Consider the following 26,812-nt stretch of genomic DNA (forward strand, 5'->3'; position numbering starts at 1 on the left):
ACACCCCCAGTCACGCGAACCCTATCAGTCGCGCCCCCCTCCCCAAACCCTTCCACTCCCTCTCTTCTTCTCCAACCCCCAACCACCACCCAGCCACCATCACCGCCACCGCCAGATGCTTCCCCTCTTCTTCCCCCTACCCCCATTACAACACCCCTTTCCCTCCCTTCCAACGAACAGCACCCACCGCCGCGCCACCCTCTTCCACCGCACTGGACGCCACCACCGTCATCCCCAGCCACCTCTCTGCCCCACTCTCTTTCTTACGCCTACCAGGTTTTGACGAATGCCACCCTTCTACCCTTAGTAGTTAATTCATATTTTCCTGTTTTTGTTCATCTTTAGGCTAGTTAGATATGCATGTTGTAGTGGATTTTAGGTTGTTAGGTAGCCTAGGATGTGGTTAGTGGATTTAGGTCTGTTTAATTGCGCTGTTCGTGTTTCTTGTTTTATTCTGCTGTTGCTGTGATGATTGTAATGTTCATATGCTGTACTTCCTTGTTTCTTGCTGCTCTGTATACTGAATTTTCATGTTTATATTCATTATATGTAATTGCAGCTTTAATTTTGATTCATATGAACTATTTGATTGCTGTTTATTTTCCGGAACAATCCAATTTTAGCTGGAATGCTGCCCAAATTTCTGTAAAATGTTTTTATTCATGTTTTGGTTTTGGCATTTTGAACTCTGCTTTCCTCTGCTTTAACCAAACCAATTCATGACTGCCAGGGCATGCTTTCTTATCCTTTTTGATTTCCTGATTCATAAACTGCTTTTTTTTATGTTTGATTCCAATTTTTGCTTCTATTTGAATCATCATCACCCTGTTTTCCTTATTTGGATATGAGTTACTTATAGTTTCTAACTGTGAATACTTGTTACTTGGAATATTTTCATTATGCCACTTACTTTAACCCACCTTTTACTAACTCACTAATGTTAACTTCCTAACTCTTTTTCAATTCTAACCAACCTAACCTTTCAAAACTTCTCTTCTGATTTTCTTTCACTTTCTTTTAACATACTAACCATGGCATGATGTTAATTTTTCTATTTAACATGAATTCAACTACATTTTGGATTGTGATTTCTTCTTTTCGAACTTTTAACTCGTATTCAATCCTTAATGCACATTTACTTAGCTCATATTCATTACTCTCCTGCTCCTTTGCCACTATGTGCTTCTTTTGTTACTTGCCTCCTTGTTTTCCTGTTTTTATTATATCATTGAATTCTATTTTTTAGGATGTCAGACTCCCACAGAAAAGGGAAAGGAAAGGCAACAACTGACAAACGGAAAAGAGGAGAAGCCTCTATGTCTATCATAGATCTCATGCATGATGCCTCCTTGCGGGAGAAAAACTTTACCCCGCAGGAGAAGGCCGACCAGCTTATCCCTGCCAATGATCCAGTAAAGTTTGCAAACTGATACTGTGAGCTGAGGTATCCGGTGTTTGCAGCCTCCAGGAACCTATACCTGGAGAGAACTTTGAAGATCCCAGAAGAACTCCAGCAATACACCTCTGAGCAAATCAAACAAAGAGGCTGGTTCTTCCTGGAAAGACCCCTGACTGAGGTCAATGCATCTTGGGTTAGGGAATTCTACTGCAATTACTTCAAAACCTCCCTAGATGCAGTGAACCTAAGAGGGAAGCAGATTCTGGTTACTGAAGAGGCCATTGAAGAAGTTCTGAAGCTTCTGCCAAAAACTGATCAGCTGGATGGTTATCAGAAAGCTGAGGAGGATATGCGCTTCATGTGATTTTATTGGGATGCAGTCAAGGCACGGATAGCCCTCGACCCGACCGTTCCTTGGATTATGGGTCAGAACACCACCATGCCAAAGGGAATCAAGCGGATTTACCTGAATGATGAGGCTCAGCTATGGCATCAGATACTTAGCAACTTCAATATGTCGAGTACTCACGAGACTGAGATACCAGCCGCTATGATCACCCTCCTTTGGTGTGTGATGGAGGGTAAGGACCTGTACCTGCCACGCTTTATCCGATACTATATGGCCAGGGTCCACGTCCGAGGCACTCTTCCCTTTCTTTATCTGGTTACACAGCTAGGCCGTCGAGCTGACGTGCCTTGGGAAGATGCTGATGAAAAGCCACCTGCTGTAGAATGCAAGAAGATTATCCCGCACAGCAGGAACTTTCTGGCTTTGGGCTACAGACCTCCATTCATTATTGCTACTGCTGACACAGCCACACCATCTGCCGGCCCCTCTTCTTCCACGGCTACCCCTGCCACCACCACTGCACCTCCACCTGCCCCAGAGCCTATCTATCATCTAGTGCACCGCCTGTTTCGACGGCTTGACCAGATGGAGCGTCGTAACAAGCGACGCTATGAGCACCTGAAGCTGATGATACGCTCTGGCGACATCCCTTCTGAGCCTGACACACCATCCGAGGCATCTGAGGAGGAGGCGGATGCTCACGAGGCAGAGACCCATCCCCAGAGTGAGGTAGAACAGGCAGGCACCCAGCAGGCAGCATCACATCAGGAGGCTCCACCTCAAATTCAGGCTGTAGGCCCCGAGATCCCTATCCAGTCAGCACCTCCTCTACAGCAGGCTGATCCTCAGACCACCACCACAGAGACTCCAGCTACTCACCCTTCCAGTGATGACACCCCTTCACACCCTGCTTGAGTGAGCATCGGGGACGATGCTACATTTTAAGTGTGGGGAGGTCACCATCTCTGGCGTTTTTTTTTGTGAACCACTATATACTCTTTTTATTTATTTTGCTGCTTTTTTGTATTTTTATTTTTTATTTTCTCAGTACTTATATATATTACTATTTTTATGTATTTATTCTATTTTGCATTTTAGTCATATTTTAGCCATTTAGTTTTATTTGCAATTCTAACTTATTAGTTATAGAAATTGTGGATTAATTAGTATAGTTTACCCTTTTTAGCATAAGATAGCTTAGTTTAAATTGAAAAATATAAAAGGAAGTAAACTAGGAACTTGAACATAATAGAAACAATCAACACACCTTGTATATATAGCATTACATGTTAGTTAGTTAACAACATTTCATCAAGGAGAAACACTAGAACTTTAAAGCCATTCAATATAAGTTTTACATTGAGAATAATGGGAATTTTTAACTAAATCTGCATGACATACATAAGTGATAAATGATTTTTGAGCTAAAGAACACACAGCATGTGAGTTTTGAGCTTAATTGTATGGTTACATTCAAACCATAATATTTTATTCCTGTGTGTTCCGCCCTTTTTTTATTCTGATGTTCTTTATTTTGTTTTAATCTATATGTCCAATTATAGAATAGAAATACATACCAAGAGAGTGATTGAGGCCATTATTTGATTTTAGCTCACTTATCCCAAAATAGCCTACCCTTTACATCACCCTTGTTAGCCCCCTTGAGCCTTTAAATCCCCTTTTATTCTATCAGCCACATTACTAGCCTTAAGCAGAAAGACAAAATAAAAAATCCCAAGTTGAATCCTTGGTTAGCTTAAGATAGGAAGTATGTATGGTTTAAATGTGGGAAAACCTATTGGGAACATGGATGATAAAAAAACAAAAGGAGAAAAGTTGAAAAGAATAAAATAATTCAAAAATAAAAGTTTTGGGAAGCATGCTCATATAAAATCAAAATAATTGAATTACCATGTGCATTAAAAAAAGTGTTATTTTTCATATAGTTGAATAAAGGAGACACAAAAGAATTCCCCAAAAGTGAAACAAAGCAATGCACATGGATAGAAATAATAAACATTGAAACATGAGCATGTAACATCAAAAGTGGGAAAATATGGGAAAATAGGTAAAGAAGCTTTGCTTTACAAAGTATGTATATTAGGTGAGATCTTAGACTAATTAAGGATTCACTTATTAGCTCACTTAGCCTTATACATATACCCTTACCTTTACCTTGGCCCCATTACAACCTTAATTAAAGACCTCATGACTTTTGTATGTCTATATTCTATAATTGTTGATTGGTTAGATGAAGAACAAAGTTATAGAAAGTAAGAATAAAAAGAAGAATAGAGTGATTAACCCAATAAACACTGAGTGACTGGAGAGTAAACACAAAATCCAGTGAGGGTTCAATAGCTCATTAACATATATCTCTGTTTGAATTATTAATTGTCTTGCAAGTTTATAAAATGTTTTTCTCTCCCATCTCAATTGTAAAGGCACTTTATCATTATCTAAGGTTTGGCTATATATATATATATATATATATATATGACTCCTTGAGATCTTGAATTAATTCAACTACATGTAAGCTTTATATACAAGTGAATAAAACTAAGAATTGCATGATGCATCATTCATTTAGGTAGTTGCATTTAGATTAGATTGCATTGCATGCCATTCCACCACTTTAACCTAACATTACTCTTGGACTTAGCATGAGGACATGCTATTGTTTAAGTGTGGGGAGGTTGATAAATCCATATTTTATGATATATTTTGTGCTTAATCTGAGTGATTTATTCAATCCTTCACCCACTTATTCATATTATTTGCATGGTTTTACTTTTCCTTCCTTATTATGTGATGTATGTGAAAAACATGTTTTTCTATGCTTTAAAATTAATTATTTTAATTACCTTTATTTCCATTCGATGCCGTGATTAGTGTGTTGAGTAGTTTCAGATCTTCTAAGGCAGGAATGACTTAAAGGATGGAAAGGAAACATACAAAAATGGAAGGAAAGCATAAAACGGAGTTTGTGAAGAAACTGGCATCCACGCGATCGCATGGGCGACGCGGACGCATGCCAAGAGCGAAGAAGCAGCAACGCAGCCGCATGACTGACGCGACCGCGCGCCTTGAGGGAAACACATATGACGCGTCGCATGACTGACCGACCGCGTGACAAGGAAAACTCCGAATGACGCGACCGCGTGACCCACGCGGACGCGTGACAGAGGCCACGCACCAGAAATTGCAGAAAATGCTCCCAGCGAATTCTGAAGCCCTTTTTGGCCCAAATCCAAGTCCAGAAGGCATAGACCAGAGGTTATGAAGTGAGGGAATGCATCCGTTCAAAGAGAGACCACTTTAGTTTAGTTTTCATGATTTAGATTTAGTTTTGAGAGGGAGACTCTTTCCTCTCTCTTAGGATTAGGATTTAGGATTTCTCTTAGTTTTAGGAGTGACTCTCGATCCCAGGTTCAATGTTCTTTTACTTTATATTTATCTCTTACTTTCAGATACTTTAATGCTTATATTAGTTATGTTGCCTATTTGGCTTATGCTACATTCATGTTACAGATTACTCTTTTGAATTAATGTTATTTGAGGTATTTCAGTTTAATATTGCTTTCTCTTATTTACATTATTGTTATTCTCATCTGAAGATATTTTTATTCCAGTAGATTTACTTTCCTCCTTTTGGTCTTGGTTAAGAAATCCGTAACTCAGGAGTTATCAAACTCAAACATGAATGATAATTGTTATCTTGTTAATTAAATGAATTTCAATAATCCCAATCTTTTCTTAGGAAATAAATAGGATTCGAAGATCAAACCAATTAATCCCTTGACCTTCCTTTATCTTAGTAAAGGTTAACAAAGTGGAATTAAGATTCAATTCTCATCATCATTGATAAGGATAGCTAGGATAGGACCTCTAATTTCTCATACCTTGCCAAAAGTTTATTTACAGTCATTTATTTATCTTACTTTCCATTTAAATTACTTAATCTTCATTTACTTTAATTGCTGATTAAATCATTCCCTCCTCACTCTCAAAACCCCAATTTACAATCTCCATAACCAATAATAAGAACATACTTCCCTGCAGTTCCTTGAGAAGATGACCCAAGGTTTGAATACTTCGGTTATTAATTTATTTAGGGGTTTGTTACTTGTGACAACCAAAACGTTTGTACGAAGGGATTTCTGTTGGTTTAGAGACTATATCTACAATGCGACTGTTTTTATGAAATTCTTTACCACCATAAAATCCCAACGTCAATGGCTTTCTTTTCTTTGCTCATATGTTGGAACTTTTCATTCAATAGTCTTGTTGAGCATCTCAAATCTTTCGTTTTTTGTAAAGAAACAAAATGAGAATCATTTAAATAAGCTATATTTATACAAAGAAAAATTGAGTTGGTCTATGATATATGTGCTTACATTGTATTTTTTTTACCAGGGTTTTTGCTTACCATTTTTACTATGAGGAATAAAAAATATTGTTAATAGATAAAAACCTCAACAGTTACACTCGAATACGATTGATATACACCCAAATACCAGCCACATATACCTCTATTATTTTTTAGATTACATGACATAATATGAGTTCAAAATGATATTCAAGTCAGCCAAACATGCATAAAATGACACCAGAAGCACAGGACAATACTTTATTTCTAGTTACACCAGTTATAGGACAATAGCACCAGTTACACTCGAATTCAATTAATTTACACCCAAATACCAGTCACATACACCTAAATACCAACTACATATACCCAAATACCAGTCATATACACCTATATTATTTGCTGGATTACATGACATTATATGAGTTCAAAATAATATTCAAGTCAACCAAACATGCATAAAATGATACAAGAAGCACAAGACAATACTTTGTTTCTAGTTACACCAGTTATAGGACAACAGCATCAGTTACACTCGAATTCGATCGATATACACCCAATACCAGCCACATACACCCAAATACTAGCCACATATACTCAAATATCAGTCATATACACCTCTATTATTTTTTACATTACATGACATTATATGAGTTCAAAATGATATTCAAGTCAACTAAACATAAATAAAATATCACCAGAAGCACAAGTACAAATCAAGAACAACAGCACCAGTTACAGTCGAGTTTACTTGAAATACAGCGAAAGTTTCTATTTATACAAACTCAGTTCCAAACATGCAAACATGCACAAAAACACATTAAAATATACGTTAAACTATTCTCAAAACAGAACGTAAAACAGTTATCATCGATTGAACAGTTTGACGAGAACAGTAATATCTATTTTCAACCAAGAACACATAATAAATCTACTTAATAAATAGAAATACGACGATATAGTGTTTCACATTCGAAATGAGAAAGAGAAAAGTGAAAAACCTCACAATTAGTGAAACAGTATCTTGAATAATTTTTTTTCTTTTGTTTTGGTGTTTTTTTATGGAGATTTTAAAGTTTCTTGTTGATTTTCTTGAGTGTTGGTGATGATTTTAACAGTTTCTTGAGAGATTTTGAATGTGATTTGAATCTTCAGGGTTATGGTTTTGATCGAGGAAGAAGAAGAACCATCTTTCATAATAGTGAGTGAGCGCACTATTGAAATCGTTGAGTTAGCGCATGTTTACACTCTCGTATAGGTGAGGATTCTTTTTGTTGGGTTTGGTACAACTTGTATGACTTGTAAGCTAAACAAGGCTTGTATGTATAGCAGTCCTGTCCAAAAAATATTCTATTAAAATTGCTCTAAATGAGTTTACCAAAAAAAAAAGTTGCCCTAAATGAGATATGAGCATGTTAAATATGATGTTAAATGCAATTTATTATTAGAAATTAGGTAATAACGGTTATAAGAACACTTGTTAAGAATATGAATGTAACCACCCTACCCCATGAGGCTTGTGATTTCTGATTCTTTACAGCGTTTGCTGGTGCGCATAAGATTAGATATATGAAAAAAAATAAATCGTAGATAATGAATTAGATGAGAAATTAGCCTAAAAGTGTTACCAACCATTAACTCAGTTTTTCATTCCTCTTTTTCAAAAGCACGGTTTTCTTTTCCTTCTCCCGGTTCAACCGAACCAAACTTGAAAAGGAAGGAAGAAGCCATCCGCAACAAGAAGGAAGGCGCCCCACCTCTCATCACTCGGAATCTTTGAAGCTTCTTTGCTGGGAGAGAACCAGCAACTCTAATCTCTTTCTTCCTCTTCTTCAGATTTAAATTCTGTTCTTCCCTTTTATTCCACCTCTGCCATTCTAATTCCAATTCTTGCTAGAACAGTAGTGACTGTAAGCAAGAACTCTTCCTTTGTTCGAGTTGAGGTCGGCCATTCGTTCTTGGAAGAGAGGCCAAAGCTCCAATTTTGTGCGGTTAGGGTTCTGATTCCGGAAAGAAGTAAAAAAATAGAATTTCCAACCTCAAAAGAGGTAAGGGTTAGAATTGTGGATAATGGGTAATTGATAGATGCAATTTCTGATTAAAGGTGACAAGTTGATAAGATTGTTGTTGCTGAAATTCTGTTGATTGGTTGGTTTATTATTGTTAGAAGAAGTGCAGAATTCTAATGCTTTAAAGTGTGCTTGTATGATATAAACCATGGTGATTTCTAATAGGTACATGAAACTGAGGTTTCGCGGTAGGGTTAGGATATAATTTAAGTAGATATGATGATGAATAAGAAGAATTGTATATTAGTATAAGTTGAAAACCTAGAGGACTAAATTTGGTTAGTGAAATTGAGAAGTCTTGCTGTAGAAATTTCTAAACTGTTTGGACAGAAACTTAAAACGAAAACTGGGAATAATCTGGACATGATTTTTGAACCAACCCATTTTTTAACAAATTTCTATAAGTCAAGATTACTCCATAAAAATTTCAGGAAATTTGGCCGAATGGTTTGGAAGATATGAATTTTTAAAGTTTAGTGGTTGTTGCAAAATTTTCTGGTTTCCTGGTTCTACAGTACCAACTTCCAGATGCTATAACTTTTTATTTAAACAAACTTTTGAGTTTCTTCTAAAAGGGTTTTAAAGATCTATCAGTCTATTTTAAGTGAGTACAAATTTCATATCCATATCTATTTTTTAGACTTAAATAAGTCACTTGGAAGATGGGTTATTTGCTGGAAACTCTGAACTTATTTATGAAAACAGGGCACCACTTCCAATTGCTAATTAATTAATCAAATGAAGTGATATGAACCTGAAACTTGTGGATTCTGAAACTTAGGGGTGTTAATTGTAATCTTACAAAAATTTAGAAGCAACATATTAGAATTGAAATTATTATGGAATTTATAAAAACACTGCTGCTGTCTGTTCTTTTCTGAATCTTTGTAAATGCAGTAGCAGAATTCTAAAACTTGTATAAAATTCAATTCTAATCCAAATTCAGCAAAACTTAACTTAAATTAAAGATTAGGATCTCTAGAGTTACCTTACCAAGATAAATAGGTCATGCATAAGTATTCACAACATAAGAATTACATAGCAAAACAGCAAGGTGCTGCCCCAAAAATCTAAGGATAGCAATCTCGGATTTTCTTCAATATATAGTGTCAAACTGACCAGAAAAATATGATCTCTAAACCTTTAGAAACTTGGGTTCAATACAAACATGTGGACATAAAGTTTTCCCGAATCTGAGTTCGTTTGTTACATTAACTGTTAAATAGAAAATTGGTCGTCAAGAAGGTTTTAGACTAAACAAGCCTAGGAAATGAATAAGGATGTAAGTTTCCTTAGGAAGGTTTCAAGTTAAAAGGTGATGCAGAGGTATGCATAGTAACATGGTGATGCGGAGGTATGCTTAGTAATACGGTGATGTGAAGGTATGCGTATTTATAAGGTGATGTGGAGTCATGATGAAAAGAAAGAAAATGAAACCATGAATGGATAATGATTCATGAGAACTGTTTGTTTGAATGGGCCTTTGCGCCAAAGTGCTAATGCGGGAATGTCCGCCTAACTGATAGCATGATGTATGTTGAATGGGCCTTGTGCCAATTTGCTAATGCGAAAGTGCCCGCCTAACTGATAGCCTGAGATTGCTAATGCGGAAATGTTCGCCTAACTGATAGCACTGTTCCTTACTGTGATACACATTGAAATGTTATTATAACGAGGCTTAATTGACACGGGTAACTGTGATGCCAAGGTGTCTAATTGACACAATAAAGGGACCATATTCAGAGTTCACTGTGAGTAACGTCGAGTTGCCGGTAGACAACCGACGCATGAGCTCATGGCCTACACTAGGAACATGCATGCATCATCTTGTTTGCGCATATGCATTTCTTGTGAATTATTCACTACTATTTTCCTGTTTGTCTATGCTATCTACTTGTTATATGTATATTTGTGCCTTGAGTCTCTGTGCTTGTTCTTTTTTCTGCTTCGCGATAACTTAGAGACAAAGACCCTAGGTTCCCTTTTTAGCTGAGAACTCTAGGTTCTCACCCTTCTTCTCTTTCTTTCTCCCCCTCCCCAGATGGGTTCGGCAGAGGAGTCCGTTGAGTTTCGGGTTTCGGTTCATTGCCCAGTTTCGACCCTGACATGTCATATGTATTCACTCTAGCTAGCTGAAGGCCATTCCGGAGCTTGACCTAGTTAACTTTTTACTCCTTTTAATGATCAATAGTATTACTTTTTCCTCGCTTTTGTAGTACTTTTAGAGGGGTAGGACATCTTAGTCGTTCGATTCCAGTTTAGGAAACCCATGTGAGTGTTGGGACTGACTTCTTCTTTTGTATCTGTACATATAACTTGGTATGATATGCGGCTTTTGATAGACGGCACGTATCCTTAAACTTAACTCATGTGTATATTTGTATATATGTTTATATATGTTATTTTCCATTGCGTTGTGTTTTCCTACATTATGACTTTAAAGAAACTAACCTTGCGAGCAACTAAACGTTAATCCATGAATAATAGTTTATTCATGATTAAACTGATAAAGGCTTATAATAACATTTTCTTATGAAATCTGAGTCTAGAGTTAAGTAGGTCCTTACGACGAGTAGCACCTGAACATTTGGCCAGCTCAGCCTCTGATCCCTCTCTTTCTTTCCTTCGCGTGCCGCCCTCCTCGCATCGGGCTCCCCTTCTCGGCGACACACTCCACGGCGGCAAAAGCATGCATGAACGGAGTCTTTCTCTGTTCGCAGTTCTGGCGGCGGCTTGTGGGCGGACCGGCGACAATGCAAGTGTCGCGATGGTGGCGGCGGCTATGGCAGCGGCCTCCTCTCCTCCACCGGTACTCTCTCTCTTTCTCGGATCTCCTCTCTCGCTGGCTCGTGCTCAGTGGTGAAGGACCCAAAGGTGGCGGCGATGGCATTGGGATTCACGACGACGGCGCTGGTAAAATAAAAAATTTTATTAAAAAGAACGATTTTAATACGAAAAAAAATGTTAAGGATGATTCTAAATAAAAAATTGCGTTGGGGACGGTTTCGATTCTGACCCTCAACGTTAGGGACCAAAATAATACTTATCCCTTAAAATACTGTTAAGAAAACTTTTTTTTAACTAAAATATATTGTTGAGTTTAAATAATTATAAATTATATATTAAAAAAATATCACATCAAAGTTAAAGTTGATTTTCAAAATTTTTATGCATTCAGATGTAAAATCGAAACTTCCATCTTTTACTTCTTTTTTTGTTTTAACTAATATAGTATCAATATTTCCGAGTCTTAATATTTTATTATGATTATGTTGTAAGATTGCTAAATACGAGGTTTTCAAATTATATATGTGCAAGAAGATAGGTAACTTTCATGTAAGAATCTGAAATTTTTTTAAAATGGGAAAACAAAAGTATTCTAATAAGTTATTTTTTTTTCAAAAATAAGCTCTAAATATTAAATAAAGAAATACTATTTTTTTAAGATTCTAAAACGTTACAAATATTATATATATATATATTTCACTTTGTAATATTTTGTTAATTATTCCCAATCAAGTAATAAAAGCCAATAAGAACTAAATATTCCAAATAACTAGATTCCAATTAAAAAAGATATCGAGTTGTATGTCAAGATATCAAAGGAATTAGTTCTGCAACAGCCAAATATTTTAAAAATAGATCTATTACATATATAAGTCTTTTTGACTTACAAGTTATATAAGTTGGGCCAAACCCAACACAAAAGGATGCTCACCCATTCGAACGGGTTAATACGCGCGCTACTCAACAGTTTTTATAATGCGTCCACTCACCATTATGAAAGACGCTTCTTCTTCTTCCTCGATCAAAACTACAACCGTCGTTTTTTCTTCGCGTTCCTCCTCTTTTTCTCCTTCTTCTTTACGTTTCTCCTTATTTTTCTTCGCGTGTTTCATCTTCATTGTCATTTTTTTATTACTGTTGTTGTTACTGCATTTTTTTTCGTCCTTCTCTTTCTATTGATTTTGCAACTTAAGTATTTTTTTTCTTCTTTGTTTGATTTTTTCCTCCCAAGAAGAATGATGAGAATATGAAATAAGAAGAAGCAGCAGAAGATGAGGAGGAGGAAGAGGAAGAGTTTTGAATTATACATACTTATAAGCACATATATATAGAAAATTCTTAAACAATACACCCAAATATTTTCGTGTTACACTCAAATTTGCTGCAAATACAAAAAAATGTTTCATCTAATGCTGCATTTTTTTGTTCTTCTTTTTTCCTTATTTCTTTCTTTTTTTAGTTGAACGAATGTAAGTTCATTATCTTCTAAGTAATTTTGTACCATTATGTGTTTCTTCTTCTTCTTTGTTTGATTTTTTTGTTTTTATTCTTGTCAAAATGTGTCATTGATTGATGTATAAGTTCATATCCCATTTCGTTCATTAAAGTTACTTACACATCAACCAATGTCCGTGCATTATCCAATTTCACAATTGCCTGATTAATTGCTTGAGTGCTTTTATGCTTCTTCACTACTTGTTTGGTTATCTTAACCTACAAGTCTTTTGAAGTATTTCAAGCACACTAGAATGAGTGAAGTGCATGCTTTTTTCGTGTAAATTGTGACAAAGCTTCTTATGCTAGTGTGCATGTGTTCTAACCCGCATGCAATTTAGAACTCACACACTCTTCTCTTCAATGTCACACTGATTCACTCACTCCATTCTAGTGATTTACCTCATTCCAATAATTTGGGCTTCCTTGCTCTTGCATTTACTTATCTTCTTATCCTGTTTTCTATTTTCAGGATGTTTTGTTGTATGTATGGAAGCGGTAAAAAGAACATGCAGCAACCGATTGACCTACCAGTTGAAGGTAGCAACTCGGAGAGTCGCCGGACCCCTTTGCTCATCTTTGAATGCACCGAGGACGGTGCAAACTTTTAAGTGTGGGGAGGTCGTCTGACCAGTCGGCATTTTTGGGTGACAAGTTTCTAATCCCAACACTTTTGCATTGCATTTCATTTTTTAGGTCTTTTAGGATTTTTAGTTGCAAATATATGTATATATTAAACTTAGTAAAAATCATGATATTTTCCAAGGATTTTATCTATAGGACATCCCAATTGATTTGAGTAAAAACTTTTCATTGAACTTGCATGAACTATACATTGTGGATCATGTTTTTGAGCTAAGAATACAAGCATGTGAGATTTGAGCCTAATTGCGTGGTTACATCTTATAACCACTTATTTTCCTTCTTGTGTGCATTATTCTCTTTCTATGATTGTAATCTTTGATTTGTTTGATTCTTTATGTCCATTATTCCGTGTATACATGCATTTATATGATTGAGGTCATTATTTTATTTAGCTCACTTACCCAAATAGCCTACTTTTTATCAACCTTTGTTAGCTAACTTTGAGCCTACGATTAAACCACTTTGTTCTTTAATTTAGTACATTACAAGCCTTAAAGCGAAAAACAATAAATGTCCTTAATTTGGATCTTTAATTAGCTTAGGCTAGTGAGTGTGTGTATCATTCAAGTGTGGGGAAACTTGGGACATTGATTGAGATAAAAGGGTATTTTTGTATGTTGTTGAAAATATTGGGAATTGGGTACATACTCATGTATCAAATGTTTAGACCATATGCATTGATACCTTTTTACATTATTACATCAAAAAGAAAAAGAGAAAAACAAAAGAAAGATAATATATATATATATATATATATATATATATATATATATATATAAAAAGAAAAGAAAAAGAAAAAAAAAAGAAATAAAAAGGGGACAAAATGCCCCAAAGTAAGGCTCAATAAGAATCAATGCATATGTGTGATAAAAAAAAAGAGAATGCATGAGTATGTGAAAAAGTGAAGAATGGGTAGTTAGGTTAGCACTTAATTGTATATGTTGTTATATAGGTTAGGTGGGAAATTTAGGTTAATCAAATATTCAAATTCTAGTCCACTTAACCATATATATAACCCTACCTTGACCCTAGCCCCATTACAACCTTGTGGAAAGACCTCATGATATTTATATGCATGCATGAAATAATGAGTAAATAGCCATTTCTGACCATGAAAGATTCATATGCTGACAAATCTGACCATGAAAAATTAAAACTAAAGTTATACCCATACAAGATAAGTTTTATACGACAAAAATAACCAATAGTTAAATTTTTGTTTGTAATTCCATAAATACCCTCCTTTTTCCCCTTCCTTCTTCAACTTCCTTCTATAACCATTACTAACTCCACTGTAAATTCATTGTTCCACCAGATCTACTCTATTCTCACATTTCCCAAATATCTGCATCTTGCCAACAACCACTGCATTCCTCTCCTCTCTTCTCCCAAACCCAAAGCCTCATTCAATCTTCATCCCTTCATATTCATATTCTGCATTCAAACCCAAACCCCTCAAAACCCTCACCACCACCAAACCCGACACTCCGTGTATTCCTAAATCCTACATCGGCGATATCTCCTCTGCCATCTCATCTTTCTCTGTCATAAACACAACTGCCGCATGTCTTCCCAAAAATCTCAGGTCACGCTTCCAAAATGACGACACACTCTATGATCTCTTCTTCTTTGCCTTCTTCCCAATGCTTGCCGAAATCGCCGACTTGTAGGCTACGACTTCGTTGCCATCAACATGGAGCACAGCCACGGCGGAATCTCCGACGTGCTCCCCTGTCTCCCGCTTTCGCAGCCACCGGCACTGCCGCAATCCTTCGTGTTCCTGAGAGCTCCACCACTTGGGATAAGAAATCCCTTGACTTAGGCCCACAGGGGATCATGTTTCTAATGATCGATTCCACAGAATCCGCCATCGACATCGTGTCGTTCTGCCGGTTCCTTCCCATCGGGATCCGTGGCTCGGCTCACTCCGTCGTCCAGGCTTCCGATTACGACATAGATGAAGGTTACCTTGGTAGTTACCAAGAAGAGATGTTGATTATGAGCCAGGTTGAGTCCGTTGAGGGAGTGAAGAACGTTGGTGAGATTTCAGCTGTTGATGGCATTGATTGCATCCAAATGGGATCATTGGATCTGAGCGCGAGCTTGGGGTACTTGTGGGACCCAGGAAATGGGAACGTGAGGCAGTTGATGAGGGAGGCTGAGGCGAAGATTCTAAAAAGGCGCAGCGGTGGTGGATTCGGCATGGGGACTTATCTGTCTGGGTTTGCTATGCTGTATGATGATCCCGGGAATCTCAATTCTCAAGTCACGTGGGTATTACATGGTGTTTGATGTTGTTGATGTTGGGTTGTTTAGCAGCATTACTGTGGAAGATGTGAAGAAATTCAGGTTGAGTTTAATTGATGAAAAGCATGATAGTAAGGAGGAAGAGGACAAAGATGGTGATGAAAGGAAGAAGAGGAAGGAAGAGGAAAAGAGAGGATATTTATGGAATTATTAATAAAAAATTAATTATTGGTCATTTTTGTCAAACAAAACTTATCTTATATGGGTATAATTTTAGTTTTAATTTTTCATAGTCAATTTTGTCAGCATCCGAATCTTTCATGGTTAGAAACGGCTATTTACTCTGAAATAATTGTTGATTGTTAGATGAAAAATAAATCTTTGAAATCATGATTAGGGGAAAATTGAGTGAATCAACCCCAAACACTTGAGCAACTAGAGCGGATACACATCCGGTGAGGGTTCGATTGCTCAATTACATGTCTCCACCTATGATCATATTTTCTTACAAGTTTGTAAAAATCTTTAATAACTTAATTCAATTGTGGATTTGATTTGATTGTTTTATCCCTATGCTTATATATGTTCTCTTGGAAATTGATTTATTTTGACCAAGTAATTGCATTTATTTAGATAGATTGCATGTAGATAGGTTGCATTTAATTAGTTTACATTGAATAAATATTGATACCCTTTGTTTCTTTCTTGATTCTAGCATGAGGACATGCTTGGTTTAAGTGTGGGGAGGTTGATAAACCCCATTTTTAGGGTTTATCTTGTGCTTAATTTAGGGGATTTTATCACATTTTTCCACATTTATTCAATGAAATAGCATGGTTTTATGATTTTCTCCTAATTTGTGCTTAAGTGTAAAAACATGATTTTAGGCCCTTAATTGCCAATTTTAAATCACCTTTGATTCCACTAGATGCCTTGATGTGTTTGTTAGTGAATTCAGGATGGAAAGGCTAGGAATGGATCAAAGGAGTGAAGAGAAAAGCATGCAAAGTGGAGAACTCATGGAAAATCAAGGATTTGGAGTGCATGCATCGACGCGCACGCATGGAAAATGAAGTCGCATGGCGACACGTACGCGTGACATGACGCGTATGCGTGGAAATTAAAATGCCAATCGACGCGTACGCGTGACCCATGCGTACGCGTCGTAGCTCGCACGTGACATCATTAAAGTGAAAATGCTGGGGGGTGATTTATGAGTTTTCCATGCCTAAATCCAACTCATTTCTGAGCCTATTACATGCAGAATTCAAGCTTGAGCAAGGGGGGAGGGGGAGCACATAGTGTAGTTTTTGATCATGCTTTAGTTAGTTTCTAGAGAGAGAAGCTCTCTCTTCTCTCTAGAATTAGGTTAGGAGTAGATTCGAATTCTTTAGATCTAGGTTTAATTCATGCTTTGATTTACTTTTCCTTTCTAATTTCTTGTTCCTTTACCTTTGCTTTCCTAGTTTAGTATTTTACTCTTTGTATTTGTTTACTTTGTTGTTGATGCACTCTTGTTCCTTTTATTTTCCTTTAATGCAATTTATGTTTGATTTCTTTTATTGTTGATTTGCTTTGTTGTTGTTAACTTCCTTGCAATTGGTAGTTATAAATTTACATTTCTTGCAATCTTATTTTACCTTCTTTTTATGCCTTCCAAGTGTTTGACAAAATGCTTGGAAGGACGTTAGAATAGATTTTTCTCCTCGTGGCTTAAGTTGAGTAATTGGTGACGCTTGAGTTATCAAACTCTCTTGTTGATTGATAATTGAAAGTTGCTAGTCGATTTGAATATCACTAAAGCTAGTCTTTCCTTAGGATTTGACTAGGACTTGTGGTCTCAAATTGATATCCACTTGACTTTCCTTCATAGTTAGAGGTTAACTAAGTGGAGCAATGAACAATTCTTGTAACAATTGATGATGATAACAAGGATAGGACTTCTAGTTCTCATACCTTGCCAAGAGCTTTCATAGTTGTTAATTTATTTCTTTTGCAATTTACATTTCTTGTTTCTAATTCAAAAACCCCAAAATATACAACCCATAGCCAATAACAAGAATACTTCCCTGCAATTCCTTGAGAGACGACCCGATGTTTAAATATTTCAGTTTATTTTTATTGGGGTTTGTTCTTGTGACAAACAAATTTTCGATTAAGGAATTATTTTTTGGTTTAGAACTATACTTGCAATGAGATTTCAATTGAGAAATTCTATACCGACACAACAATTTCCGCTCATCTGTTTGTTAGGAAAAGTTTTTGTAATTAAATATTAAGGATTTCAATCTGGCATTTAGATATACAATCCATTGAAAAGGTAAAAAAAAAAAAGAATTTGAGCTTTGTAAGAAAAAAATGCAGTAGAAAAGTTATTAGAACCAGTTGTTCTATTAATTGAATTTTTATAGAATAAAGTGTTTATTATTAAACGATTTTTTCGGTTGAATCACAATTGAACTAGTTGAACCAATAAACTAGTAATTAGAACTGTTTAATGACCAGTCCGATTTTCAGAACTTTGATTTTAACTCACACATTTAAACATTGTGGGTTGATTGAGGGTCAAAAAAAAGTTTAATTATTCTGTTGATTCTTATAGTTTCACGAAATTTTTAATTAGGTTCCTATACTTTTTTTCTTTTTAATTGACCAACAGAATAATTAAACCTTCAGAAAAATAAATTCGGATTCGCCTGACATTTCTCTCATAATTGTTGAAATCGGACGGAACATCGAACCACAAAACTGGTGAATCGGCCATGAGATTGGTCCGGGTCATGCATACAAGATACAACCGGCGAAACCAATTTGAATCGGCCAGTTTAGTGGAAAATCGGAGAACCGCTCGGTTTTTAAAACCCGGACCGGTTCAAATTAAAAAAAAATAACCCCAGCCCCATATTGAAAGTTGAAACCCTAGCTGTACTCGCCTACTCCGTCTCGAGTTCAGAGACTCTCCCCCATCCTTGTCTCCTTCACGCTTCAGTTTCACCTTGCTACTCTCCCCCATTCTTCGTGACGTCGTCCTTCCTGGCCTCTTGAAGAACCGAATGGCTGAACCCTCCTTCCAAAACGGCAGCCAACCCCAGCTGTATCTGTCACCTCGGTTCACCGCCATGGCCCCACCGCATGCTCACCTCCGTCGCCGCGCCTCACGCCGGATCCACTAGCTCTCCTCCGCTCGCATCTCGCGTCTCCGCCTCCGGCTGCCTGTGTCTCGCTCGCGTCTCGGTCTCTGTCTCGAGCTGAGCTTCCTGCAGCCTTGCGCTGTTCCCTGGAGTGCTCCACTGCCCCGCTGCTCCACTCTCTTCCCTGCCGTGAGCATTTACTTGTTTTTCAGTTTTTTTTTCCCGTGAAATTTCTTGTATTGCTCTGAATTTTATTGTTGATTGGTTTATGAGCTGATTAGAAATAATTATGGCAGGGTTGAATTGAAATGTTGAATTAGTTTTGAATTGCTGAATTAGTTGAATTGGTTTTGGAATGGTTTTGAATCAGTTATGAATTAGTTTATAAATTGCTGAATTTCTGAATTTGCAGAATTGCTGAAATTTCTTGTGTTATTGCTGTGAATTTTATTGTTGATAGGTTTTATGAGCTGATTAGAAATAAATATGGCAGTGGTTGAATTGAAGTGTTGAATTAGTTTTGAATTGCTGAATTAGTTGAATTGGTTTTGGATTGGTTTTGAATCAGTTTTGAATTAGTTTATGAATTGCTGAATTTCTGCATTGCTGAATTTCTGAATTGTTGAATTATTCCTTGGATATAATTCATGAATTGTTACTCGTGTTTTAAATTAAGATACTATTGTAGTGTTTAGTCACCAAAAAAAAAAAAAATTAAGATACTATTGTAGTAGTACTGACTAATTGAGACTTGATTGTTGTTAAATTAAGTGACTATTTTTTTTTTTTACCAAAGATAGGAGACTCTAACCCGCAACCTCTTAATTGAGTATGGGGAGACTATGCCATTTGAGCTATTACTCATTGGCAAATTAAGTGACTATTGAGGCTGACTAATTCAAATTTTAATATTAAGTTTTTGACTATTTTATATTTTTTATTTACGTGGGATCGAGTCACCGGTTCAACCAATGAACCAGTTGAACCAGTAGTTTAACCGATTCGAGCATCAGTTAAGTTCTGACAACTATGTTCCTCTTGACAAAATGAAACCCGAGTTCTCCCAACCTCCAGTTCCCTACTTTCCTTCACCACACCACTCAGCCAGTCACCTACTACCCTCTCTGCATGTCCTTCTTCTCCGCCGCGACCTCCTTTCTCTTTGCTTACACCGGCTCCTCCTATCCTCCGGTCTGCTCTGCCGCCCTGCCTCTGCCGTTTTTTTGGCTACTTATGTTTACATTTTTATTATTGACCAATGTGTTATTAACTTATTATTTAAGTGCTAATGTTGCTGCTGCTATCAATATGGTATCGCTGCTGTTGTTGCTGATTGTTTATCAATTTGATTAAATTGTTGATAACATAGATGACCCGTTGTTGCCCGAATTCGGTTTGCTTTTTAAATTTTGTGCAAGGCATGTTGAATTTTATTGATTGCGATTCATAATATAATTTTATGTTAGCTTTATTATTTGTTTTTTATATTTGGTAATTGAAATTTCTATTTGGAATTTGGATTTATTTTATGCAATTAAGATTGTTTAATTTTAATTATAATTTAGTTATTCTGATTATATCATTGATTAAATGGTTGGATCTATGGGTACCGATAATTTGAACGGTTCGGTTCGGTTCAATTTGTAGTACTTGCTGAACCAACATAAAAAATCTTCTCCTTAATAAGATCTCAAAATAAATGGGCGATGCAGCGTGGCAACGTTAGGCAGCAGACACGACGAACCATTTGGTGCTTTCTTATTTCTAGGCTCTAAGCTCTCTCTTTTCCTCCCACTTTGAAGAAAACGATCACAAAGATGAACAGGTGAAGTTGCTTTTCATCATTTCTCATCTTTCAGTAGCACAAATTACATTTCTTTCTTGCACATTTTTGGTTCAAATTTATTCACTTTTCTTTGAACTTTGAAGTATGTTAGAAACATGGCTTTGGCATCTTTCTTGGGTAGCTAATACACTAATACTATTCTTCCTCCGCATTTTTCTTTTGTCTTTTCTTTGATTTTTGATAGGAAAAGAGCTGTGGTTGAAGAAGCTGGAAAAAATAATTGATAGATATTGAATCAACCATATGCTGCTATCAAGTGGCTTAAAAATTTTAGAAGAAATAGTTTATGGTCTCCGTTCTTCTAAAATAGAAGTTAAGGGGATGCGTTAGATGTAAAACATTCATGTGTGTCTTTCCAGTTGCTTAAAGCTTTGGGAGAGATTATTCATGACAATAGACCAGGATATAATTGAAGGCAAATAGTTATACTTCTAATTTGGCTAATTATTCTCCTAAATGTGTTGTTCTTCCAGCAAGTATGCCAATGACTAAGCAGTTGAGTGTTGCAATTATTGATAGTAGTCCTGCTCTCAGTGGTAGCTTGAGCATTAAGAAGGAAGATCCCCCTGATCCAAGAGTCAGTACAGTAACTCCAGCAACTATATCTTTTATGAAAGGTATCCAGCTTTTACGTTTGTTTTTCACTACTACCGTGGTATGCTATCAATTTCAAATGATCAATTTTCTTTTATGGATATAAAATGCCCAAAAAAATAAAAGAGAAAACGGGACTCTAATATGTGAAAATAATAATAATAATAATAAAAGAGATGCCCAAATATCTTATTCCTGGTTTATGTGAAAATAGGCACCATTGCTTTTTAAAAATTGAGCCAATAACTGCTAACAGAATAGAATCACTCCCAGGACTCTAATACCATGTTTTGTTTCCTATTTGGAAACTTTTAAACTATGATTTGAACAGAAGTTTGTCTACACCATTGTTTGAGATAAAACAGAGATTCCAACATACTGTAAACTTATTTTCAAGAATGTTACAAAAAGAGGAAACATATTGTTTATGTAGATAATGACCCTTATTAGTTGATCTATTTTCCCAGATGCTGGTGCTTGGAAATATGTTGAGCAAAATAGACATGCATATTTTGACAAAATGCAGGTATTCCCAGATGCTGGTGCTTGGAATTTGTGCACTTATATATCAGTTGTCCTTTGATAGTTTGTTCATTTTTCCAAGCTCCTAGTTTCACTTGCCAAGTTCCTTTTTTGTTGCTAAACTCAAGGCATTATAACCATAAGGATGTTATTTTTGTTTGAATTGTTCAAAATTTCATAGATTATTTTGTATCCTTTGGCAGGTCTGGGATTATACTGGGCTGGGGTATGCTAGATACAATGCGAGAGATGTAAATAAAGACTTTCTTGGGTAAAAGTGTGAACATATGTGACATTGAAGAGAGCCTCTTTTTGAGAACAGCTATCATATTATTAATACCTTAAACTTGATCATTCAGGTGTGTAGCAGAGAATAAAGTTCTCCATAGTGCCTTATTGTCATGCATACAGGTAGAATATCAGAATATTTTATTTTATTTCATTTTGTGATCTATAGTATATTTTTTGCATTTTAACTGCATGAACTGTGTTTTCTGTTGGAAATTCTTTACATTGTTCACAGTTGGAAGCTATTAGGAGGATTTTTAATCCTCCTCTTCTTTAATCTTCTTTCTCGTTAGATGTTATAAATTATCCAAATTGCCATCAACACTGGTATAAAAATGAAGAGAGGTTTTGTATGATATCTTTGGATGCTCAGAAATTTCTTGTAAGTCTAAGTCATCAATTTACGTGTAGGTTCAGATCCATCACAACTAAATCACTAAATCTAGCTAGCTATGTTTTTTCTGCTTCCAAGGTTCTTCTGTCAAGATTATTCCTTATGTCAGTAGAAAACTTTGTTATTCTAAGGCATGATACTTAATTGTATTGCAAACTACTAATTTTTGGCAGGATTCTGATTTCAAGAGAACAATATATCCATTGAGGTTAAATTCAATGACTTTGAACCGAAGCAGCATGTCTGTAGTGAGGGAGAATATGAGCAGCAGAGAATCATCATCTGCTCAAGGTCAATGTGCAAGGCTGCAACTTAGTGATGGCAATAGCATATATGCAAAGTTGGTGGTAATTAAACTTTTGATTATGAATTTGTTATAATTGCATTGTGATAAATAGTTGGCAAAACAATGGTAATTTACATTCTGGTAACCAGTTAGAAGCTATCTGATTATTGCAATTTTATATGCAACAATTGATATCTGATTAAACATGATTGTCTTGAAGGTTGGGGCCGACGGAGGAAAATCACGTGTTAGAGAATTGGCAGGATTCAAAACAACTGGATGGAACTATTCTCAGAATGCAATCATCTGCACAGTAGAGCATCCTTCTGAAAATCGATGTGCATGGCAGCGGTTTCTACCTACAGGACCAATTGCACTTTTACCCATCGGTGATAAGTTCAGCAATATTGTTTGGACCATGAGCCCAACAGAATCAAACCAGCGCAAATCAATTACTGAGGAAGAATTTTTGAAGGATGTGAATTCCGCTTTAGATTATGGATATGGTCCTCATCCTACTTCAAGCTTATCTGGAACCCGAGATGTGTTCTCTTGGTTTCAAATGGATACAACAGTATCAGCCAATGAATCCTTTGAAGTTCCACCAAAAATAACCAAGTTAGCCTCTGATAGGATGGTGTTTCCTTTGTCTTTACGCCATGCCAACTCCTATGCTTCGAAACGTGTTGTTCTTATTGGAGATGCAGCCCACACTGTCCATCCTCTTGCTGGTCAAGGAGTCAATTTGGGTTTCGGAGATGCATATTCTCTTTCAAGAATTATTGCAGAGGGCATTGCTTTAGGCACTGACATCGGAGAGGTATTTATTGTTTACAATGAGCTTATCGATACATATATGTGAAGTTAGATACTTACATATTCTATTTGTCACTCTTTGTGAACTCAGCATCCCTTGTAATATGTATGTTCTGATTTAATTTGAAAGAGTTTGAAGGTTGGAGGATGAGGTATCTTCCTAAAGTAGTGTCATTGGAGAGATCAAGGATCAAGGGTGCGCTTGCTTTGCATTTTCATTTTCTGATTTTATTTTCAATATTTTTTTTTTTTATTTTTCTGGATTTTGTGAAGTTAAAAGAGAAAAGAGTGAAAACAACAAATCCTATTTTCTGTTTTCACTTGCTGTTTCCTTCACAAAATTATAAAAACAGAAAACACTGGAAATCAAAACAGAAAATGAAAACGTAAACCAAACGCGCCTTGCTATATAAATTTTGAAGTTGGGATTGCTTTCTGGCGCCTTTACACCCTTGTGTGGGACTTTGCCAGGGATATGGAATGGAATGGCATGTAACTAGTATGATTCTTTCTTCTTTCTGCATGCTTGCTGTGCAGGTGAATTTGCTAAAGAAGTATGAAGCGGAGAGGAAACCAGCAAATATTTCCATGATGGCGATCCTTGAAAGCTTCCAGAAAGCTTACTCAGTTGATTTCGGACCTTTTAATATACTTCGAGCTGCCGCCTTCCATGGCGCAAACTATATACCACCGCTGAAAAGAAGTATAATTTCTTATGCTTCCGGAGAGCAAAACTTCCCCGTCTTCTTGTAATGTCGCTTCGGCCAAGTTATTTGCTGGCTTCAACTGGCAGATGAAAATCTTGCTTGTTTGTTTTACTGATACTGGCATCAAAATAAGTTTTACATGAAGGTTTAAACACTAGCTTTTTGCTTTTTTTTTTTCTTTTGTTTCCCTTAAATGGGGGATTGTGTATGAAACATGAGTCATGGCCTGTTAAATTGTTGTGTGTTGATCCTTCACTGAAACTGTGGCCGTTGTGTGTAAATAGCACCAGAAGTTGTTTGCATGATGGAAATTTTGATGTAATAAGTAGATAGAGAATGACTTTGATGTTTGATGATAAATTCAAAGCATTCTGAAAATATTTGACCCATAATTATGAACTTCACTATGATTTTTTTTAATGGGGATGAGGTATGTTAAAAACGATTTTGATTAATTGAATTATTTTGTACTAATATTGAAAACCTAATCTCTTGCTGATGTATTAATTTCAAGTCTTTTTTTTGTGTTGATGAAAGTGTTTTTAATTCTATTGAATTTAGATCCTTTAATTTAAAGTGAGAAAAATGGTAAAGTAGTAACGTAAAAAATTAATTACTTTTGATTTTGTAATTTTTATGAAATGTGTCTATCTTATTATTAATCCAAATAGCAATAGGATGGGATTAGATTGCACTTAAAAATAAAATCAAACCGGTCCAATTCAAACCACAACAATGTATATACTTCTAATTGGATTGATTTTTCCTTTAAAAGTTAAAACTAATTCAAACCATACCACAAGCACTCCTATGTAAATCTGCACAAGAATGAAGAATCACACCTAATATATCTGTGTTAATATTCATCATTCTAAAAGACATGATGCCAATAAAATTATGAAATGCTACCAGCAATGGGCATTTCCCCTTGAAGCCTCTTGTTTCTGTCCCCAACCTTCATTCCTATCGTCTCCTAAAGTTTGAGACAAATGTAAATAAGCAAACACCCAGCCTTCCATTCTAGAAGTCAATGGCTTGAGACTAGTGACTACAAACTATTTGTAAAATCTAAGTGTTTCGAAAACACTCGTCAGCAGAACTCAGAGAAATAACACTAGTAATTCAACTAGCTAAGGAAACAATATACACAGCATGGTCTTTTGTAAATTAGAATATTCATTTAAGGTGGCTACATCTGAAGTTCTGACCAATATATATATTGATAGGGAATGAACTCAAACAAAAATTACTCCATTTTCTTTAATGGTATCGATAACAATACCCAGTTTACCTTCAATCCTTTCATTGTTTCTTGGTTCATAAGCCAATGCATACACATCAGCCTCCTTTGATCGCTCGGCAATAAGCCTTCCAACGACTCTACAAGCATTGTGATCTGTCAGGGAGGGGAGAGAGTTTCGAAGATCCTTGGCGTTTGTGGTAGCGACAGAGATCACTTTGCTTGTCCCTCGGTGCATCACCTTAGCGTGAATGAATCTTTTTGAAAAGAAAACGTTTAGTAAGAACGGTCTCATGTACATATCTGTCCTCTGCTTCCATGATTTCCTGTTAGGTTTCTTTGCAGCTTCACTTCGAGATCTTCGGGTCCAAGCAGCTTGGATGAAAGAGCACCCCTACAAAATGCAGATGTTGATACAAAGAGTAGACTGAGCATGGAGAGAGAGAAAGAATTGAAATTACAAACACCCTGATTTGGCCCCTGACAATTCGATGTTAAACAATCTCGTCACTATATTTTTATTATACTTGAAATTCCTAAGCATACAAATCTTCGACAAAAGCTGTACATACACAAGGAGGACTAACATTTTCACCTTTTTTTGAAGTTTAATTTTGATGCACTACGGATAATGTAAAATATTTTACACGTCTATTATATCCATTCTTTTGGATAACCATTCATATAGATAGTTACCTTTTCTGACATGGCTTTACAATAATGCATCAAAATTAAATTCTTTTTCCAATGGTAAGGGAGAAACTTGTTTGGAAAGGCAATAATGAAAGGTGAATTTGTAATGTTCATACCCCTAGGGCTTTCGTACCGCAAATTGCATGACTAGGACAATTGTCCAGCTGAAAACTGTTAGCAACTAAATTGGGGTTTCTCTTTAAAAAATTGAGAAGTGGAACAGTATCATATACGGTTTTCATCTCAAAATGCTCGATTTTTTTACAATTTAGAACCCCAATCAGAACTCAGAAGTTCAAAAGATCACAGTAAAGAACAGGTTATGTGAGCCTTAGGCTTCAAGTTCATGAGAGGGTGAACCCTAAACTTAGAGGAACCAAACTGATTTTAATATGAACCTACTCTATGCTACTATTAAGACTGAAAGGTAATTCTTATTTGATAATTAACATAGAAAAGAATGATTTCGTAAGTGCAAGACTAATCAAGTAGAAAGAAAGAAGCTAACCTCGGAGAGATGAGTGTGAAGATGGAGACTTGGCGGGATGGAGGAGAAGGACAACGAACGAGGAGGAGAATCACCAACCGCTGACCACCAGCGGCCAGTGGGAGTGGTAGAAGAGAGGCGGAGGAGCGGCGGACAGCTGTAGGGCCTGGGCAGCTGTGACGGCGGCAATGCAAGTTGAAGCGTCATCCGTGTTGATTGGAATGCTCAACGAGAAATATGAAGATGAAGTTGGGAGCACTTATGAGCTTCTAATGACTCCGATGAGGTGAGTGTGATATGACAGTGGATTTGAGAATTGAGTGTTTGACACAGCAACTGGACGGAGACGCAATGCACAGAGTGCAAACTGCAGAGGACATTTTACCACATTATCTTTAATTGTTTTTTTTTTTTTCAAATTTTATATATAACAATTATAAAGATTATGG

At 36.2% G+C, this 26,812-nt stretch overlaps 2 protein-coding genes, 1 long non-coding RNA gene and 1 pseudogene across 4 annotated transcripts; 3 read left to right on the forward strand and 1 right to left on the reverse strand.

The window, feature by feature from the left end:
* Positions 10,940-15,573, forward strand: LOC107636738 (annotated as a pseudogene).
* Positions 18,260-20,306, forward strand: LOC110271129. 2 transcript variants are annotated; one of them, XR_002361295.1, is made up of 2 exons: positions 18,260-18,679; positions 20,138-20,306. It is a non-coding gene; the product is annotated as an uncharacterized LOC110271129 (long non-coding RNA). The 2 variants fall into 2 exon arrangements; XR_002361296.1 differs by having other exon boundaries at positions 18,261-18,679; positions 20,203-20,306.
* LOC107639529 (ubiquinone biosynthesis monooxygenase COQ6, mitochondrial) lies at positions 20,420-24,392 on the forward strand. Its single transcript, XM_016343062.2, has 8 exons — positions 20,420-20,453; positions 20,810-20,953; positions 21,398-21,456; positions 21,656-21,723; positions 21,812-21,863; positions 22,308-22,481; positions 22,641-23,240; positions 23,774-24,392. The coding sequence occupies exons 1-8, from the start codon at positions 20,432-20,434 to the stop codon at positions 23,987-23,989; spliced, it is 1,335 nt and encodes a 444-aa protein (XP_016198548.1). The 5' UTR covers positions 20,420-20,431; the 3' UTR covers positions 23,990-24,392.
* Positions 24,780-26,749, reverse strand: LOC107639528 (50S ribosomal protein L18). Its single transcript, XM_016343061.2, has 2 exons — positions 26,385-26,749; positions 24,780-25,577 (listed from the first exon to the last, which is right to left on the reverse strand). Exons 1-2 carry the CDS (start codon positions 26,568-26,570, stop codon positions 25,179-25,181), a joined length of 585 nt encoding a protein of 194 aa, XP_016198547.1. The 5' UTR covers positions 26,571-26,749; the 3' UTR covers positions 24,780-25,178.

The sequence above is a fragment of the Arachis ipaensis genome, chromosome B04 (genome assembly GCF_000816755.2).
Source record: "Arachis ipaensis cultivar K30076 chromosome B04, Araip1.1, whole genome shotgun sequence".
NCBI classification, from domain to species: domain Eukaryota; kingdom Viridiplantae; phylum Streptophyta; class Magnoliopsida; order Fabales; family Fabaceae; genus Arachis; species Arachis ipaensis.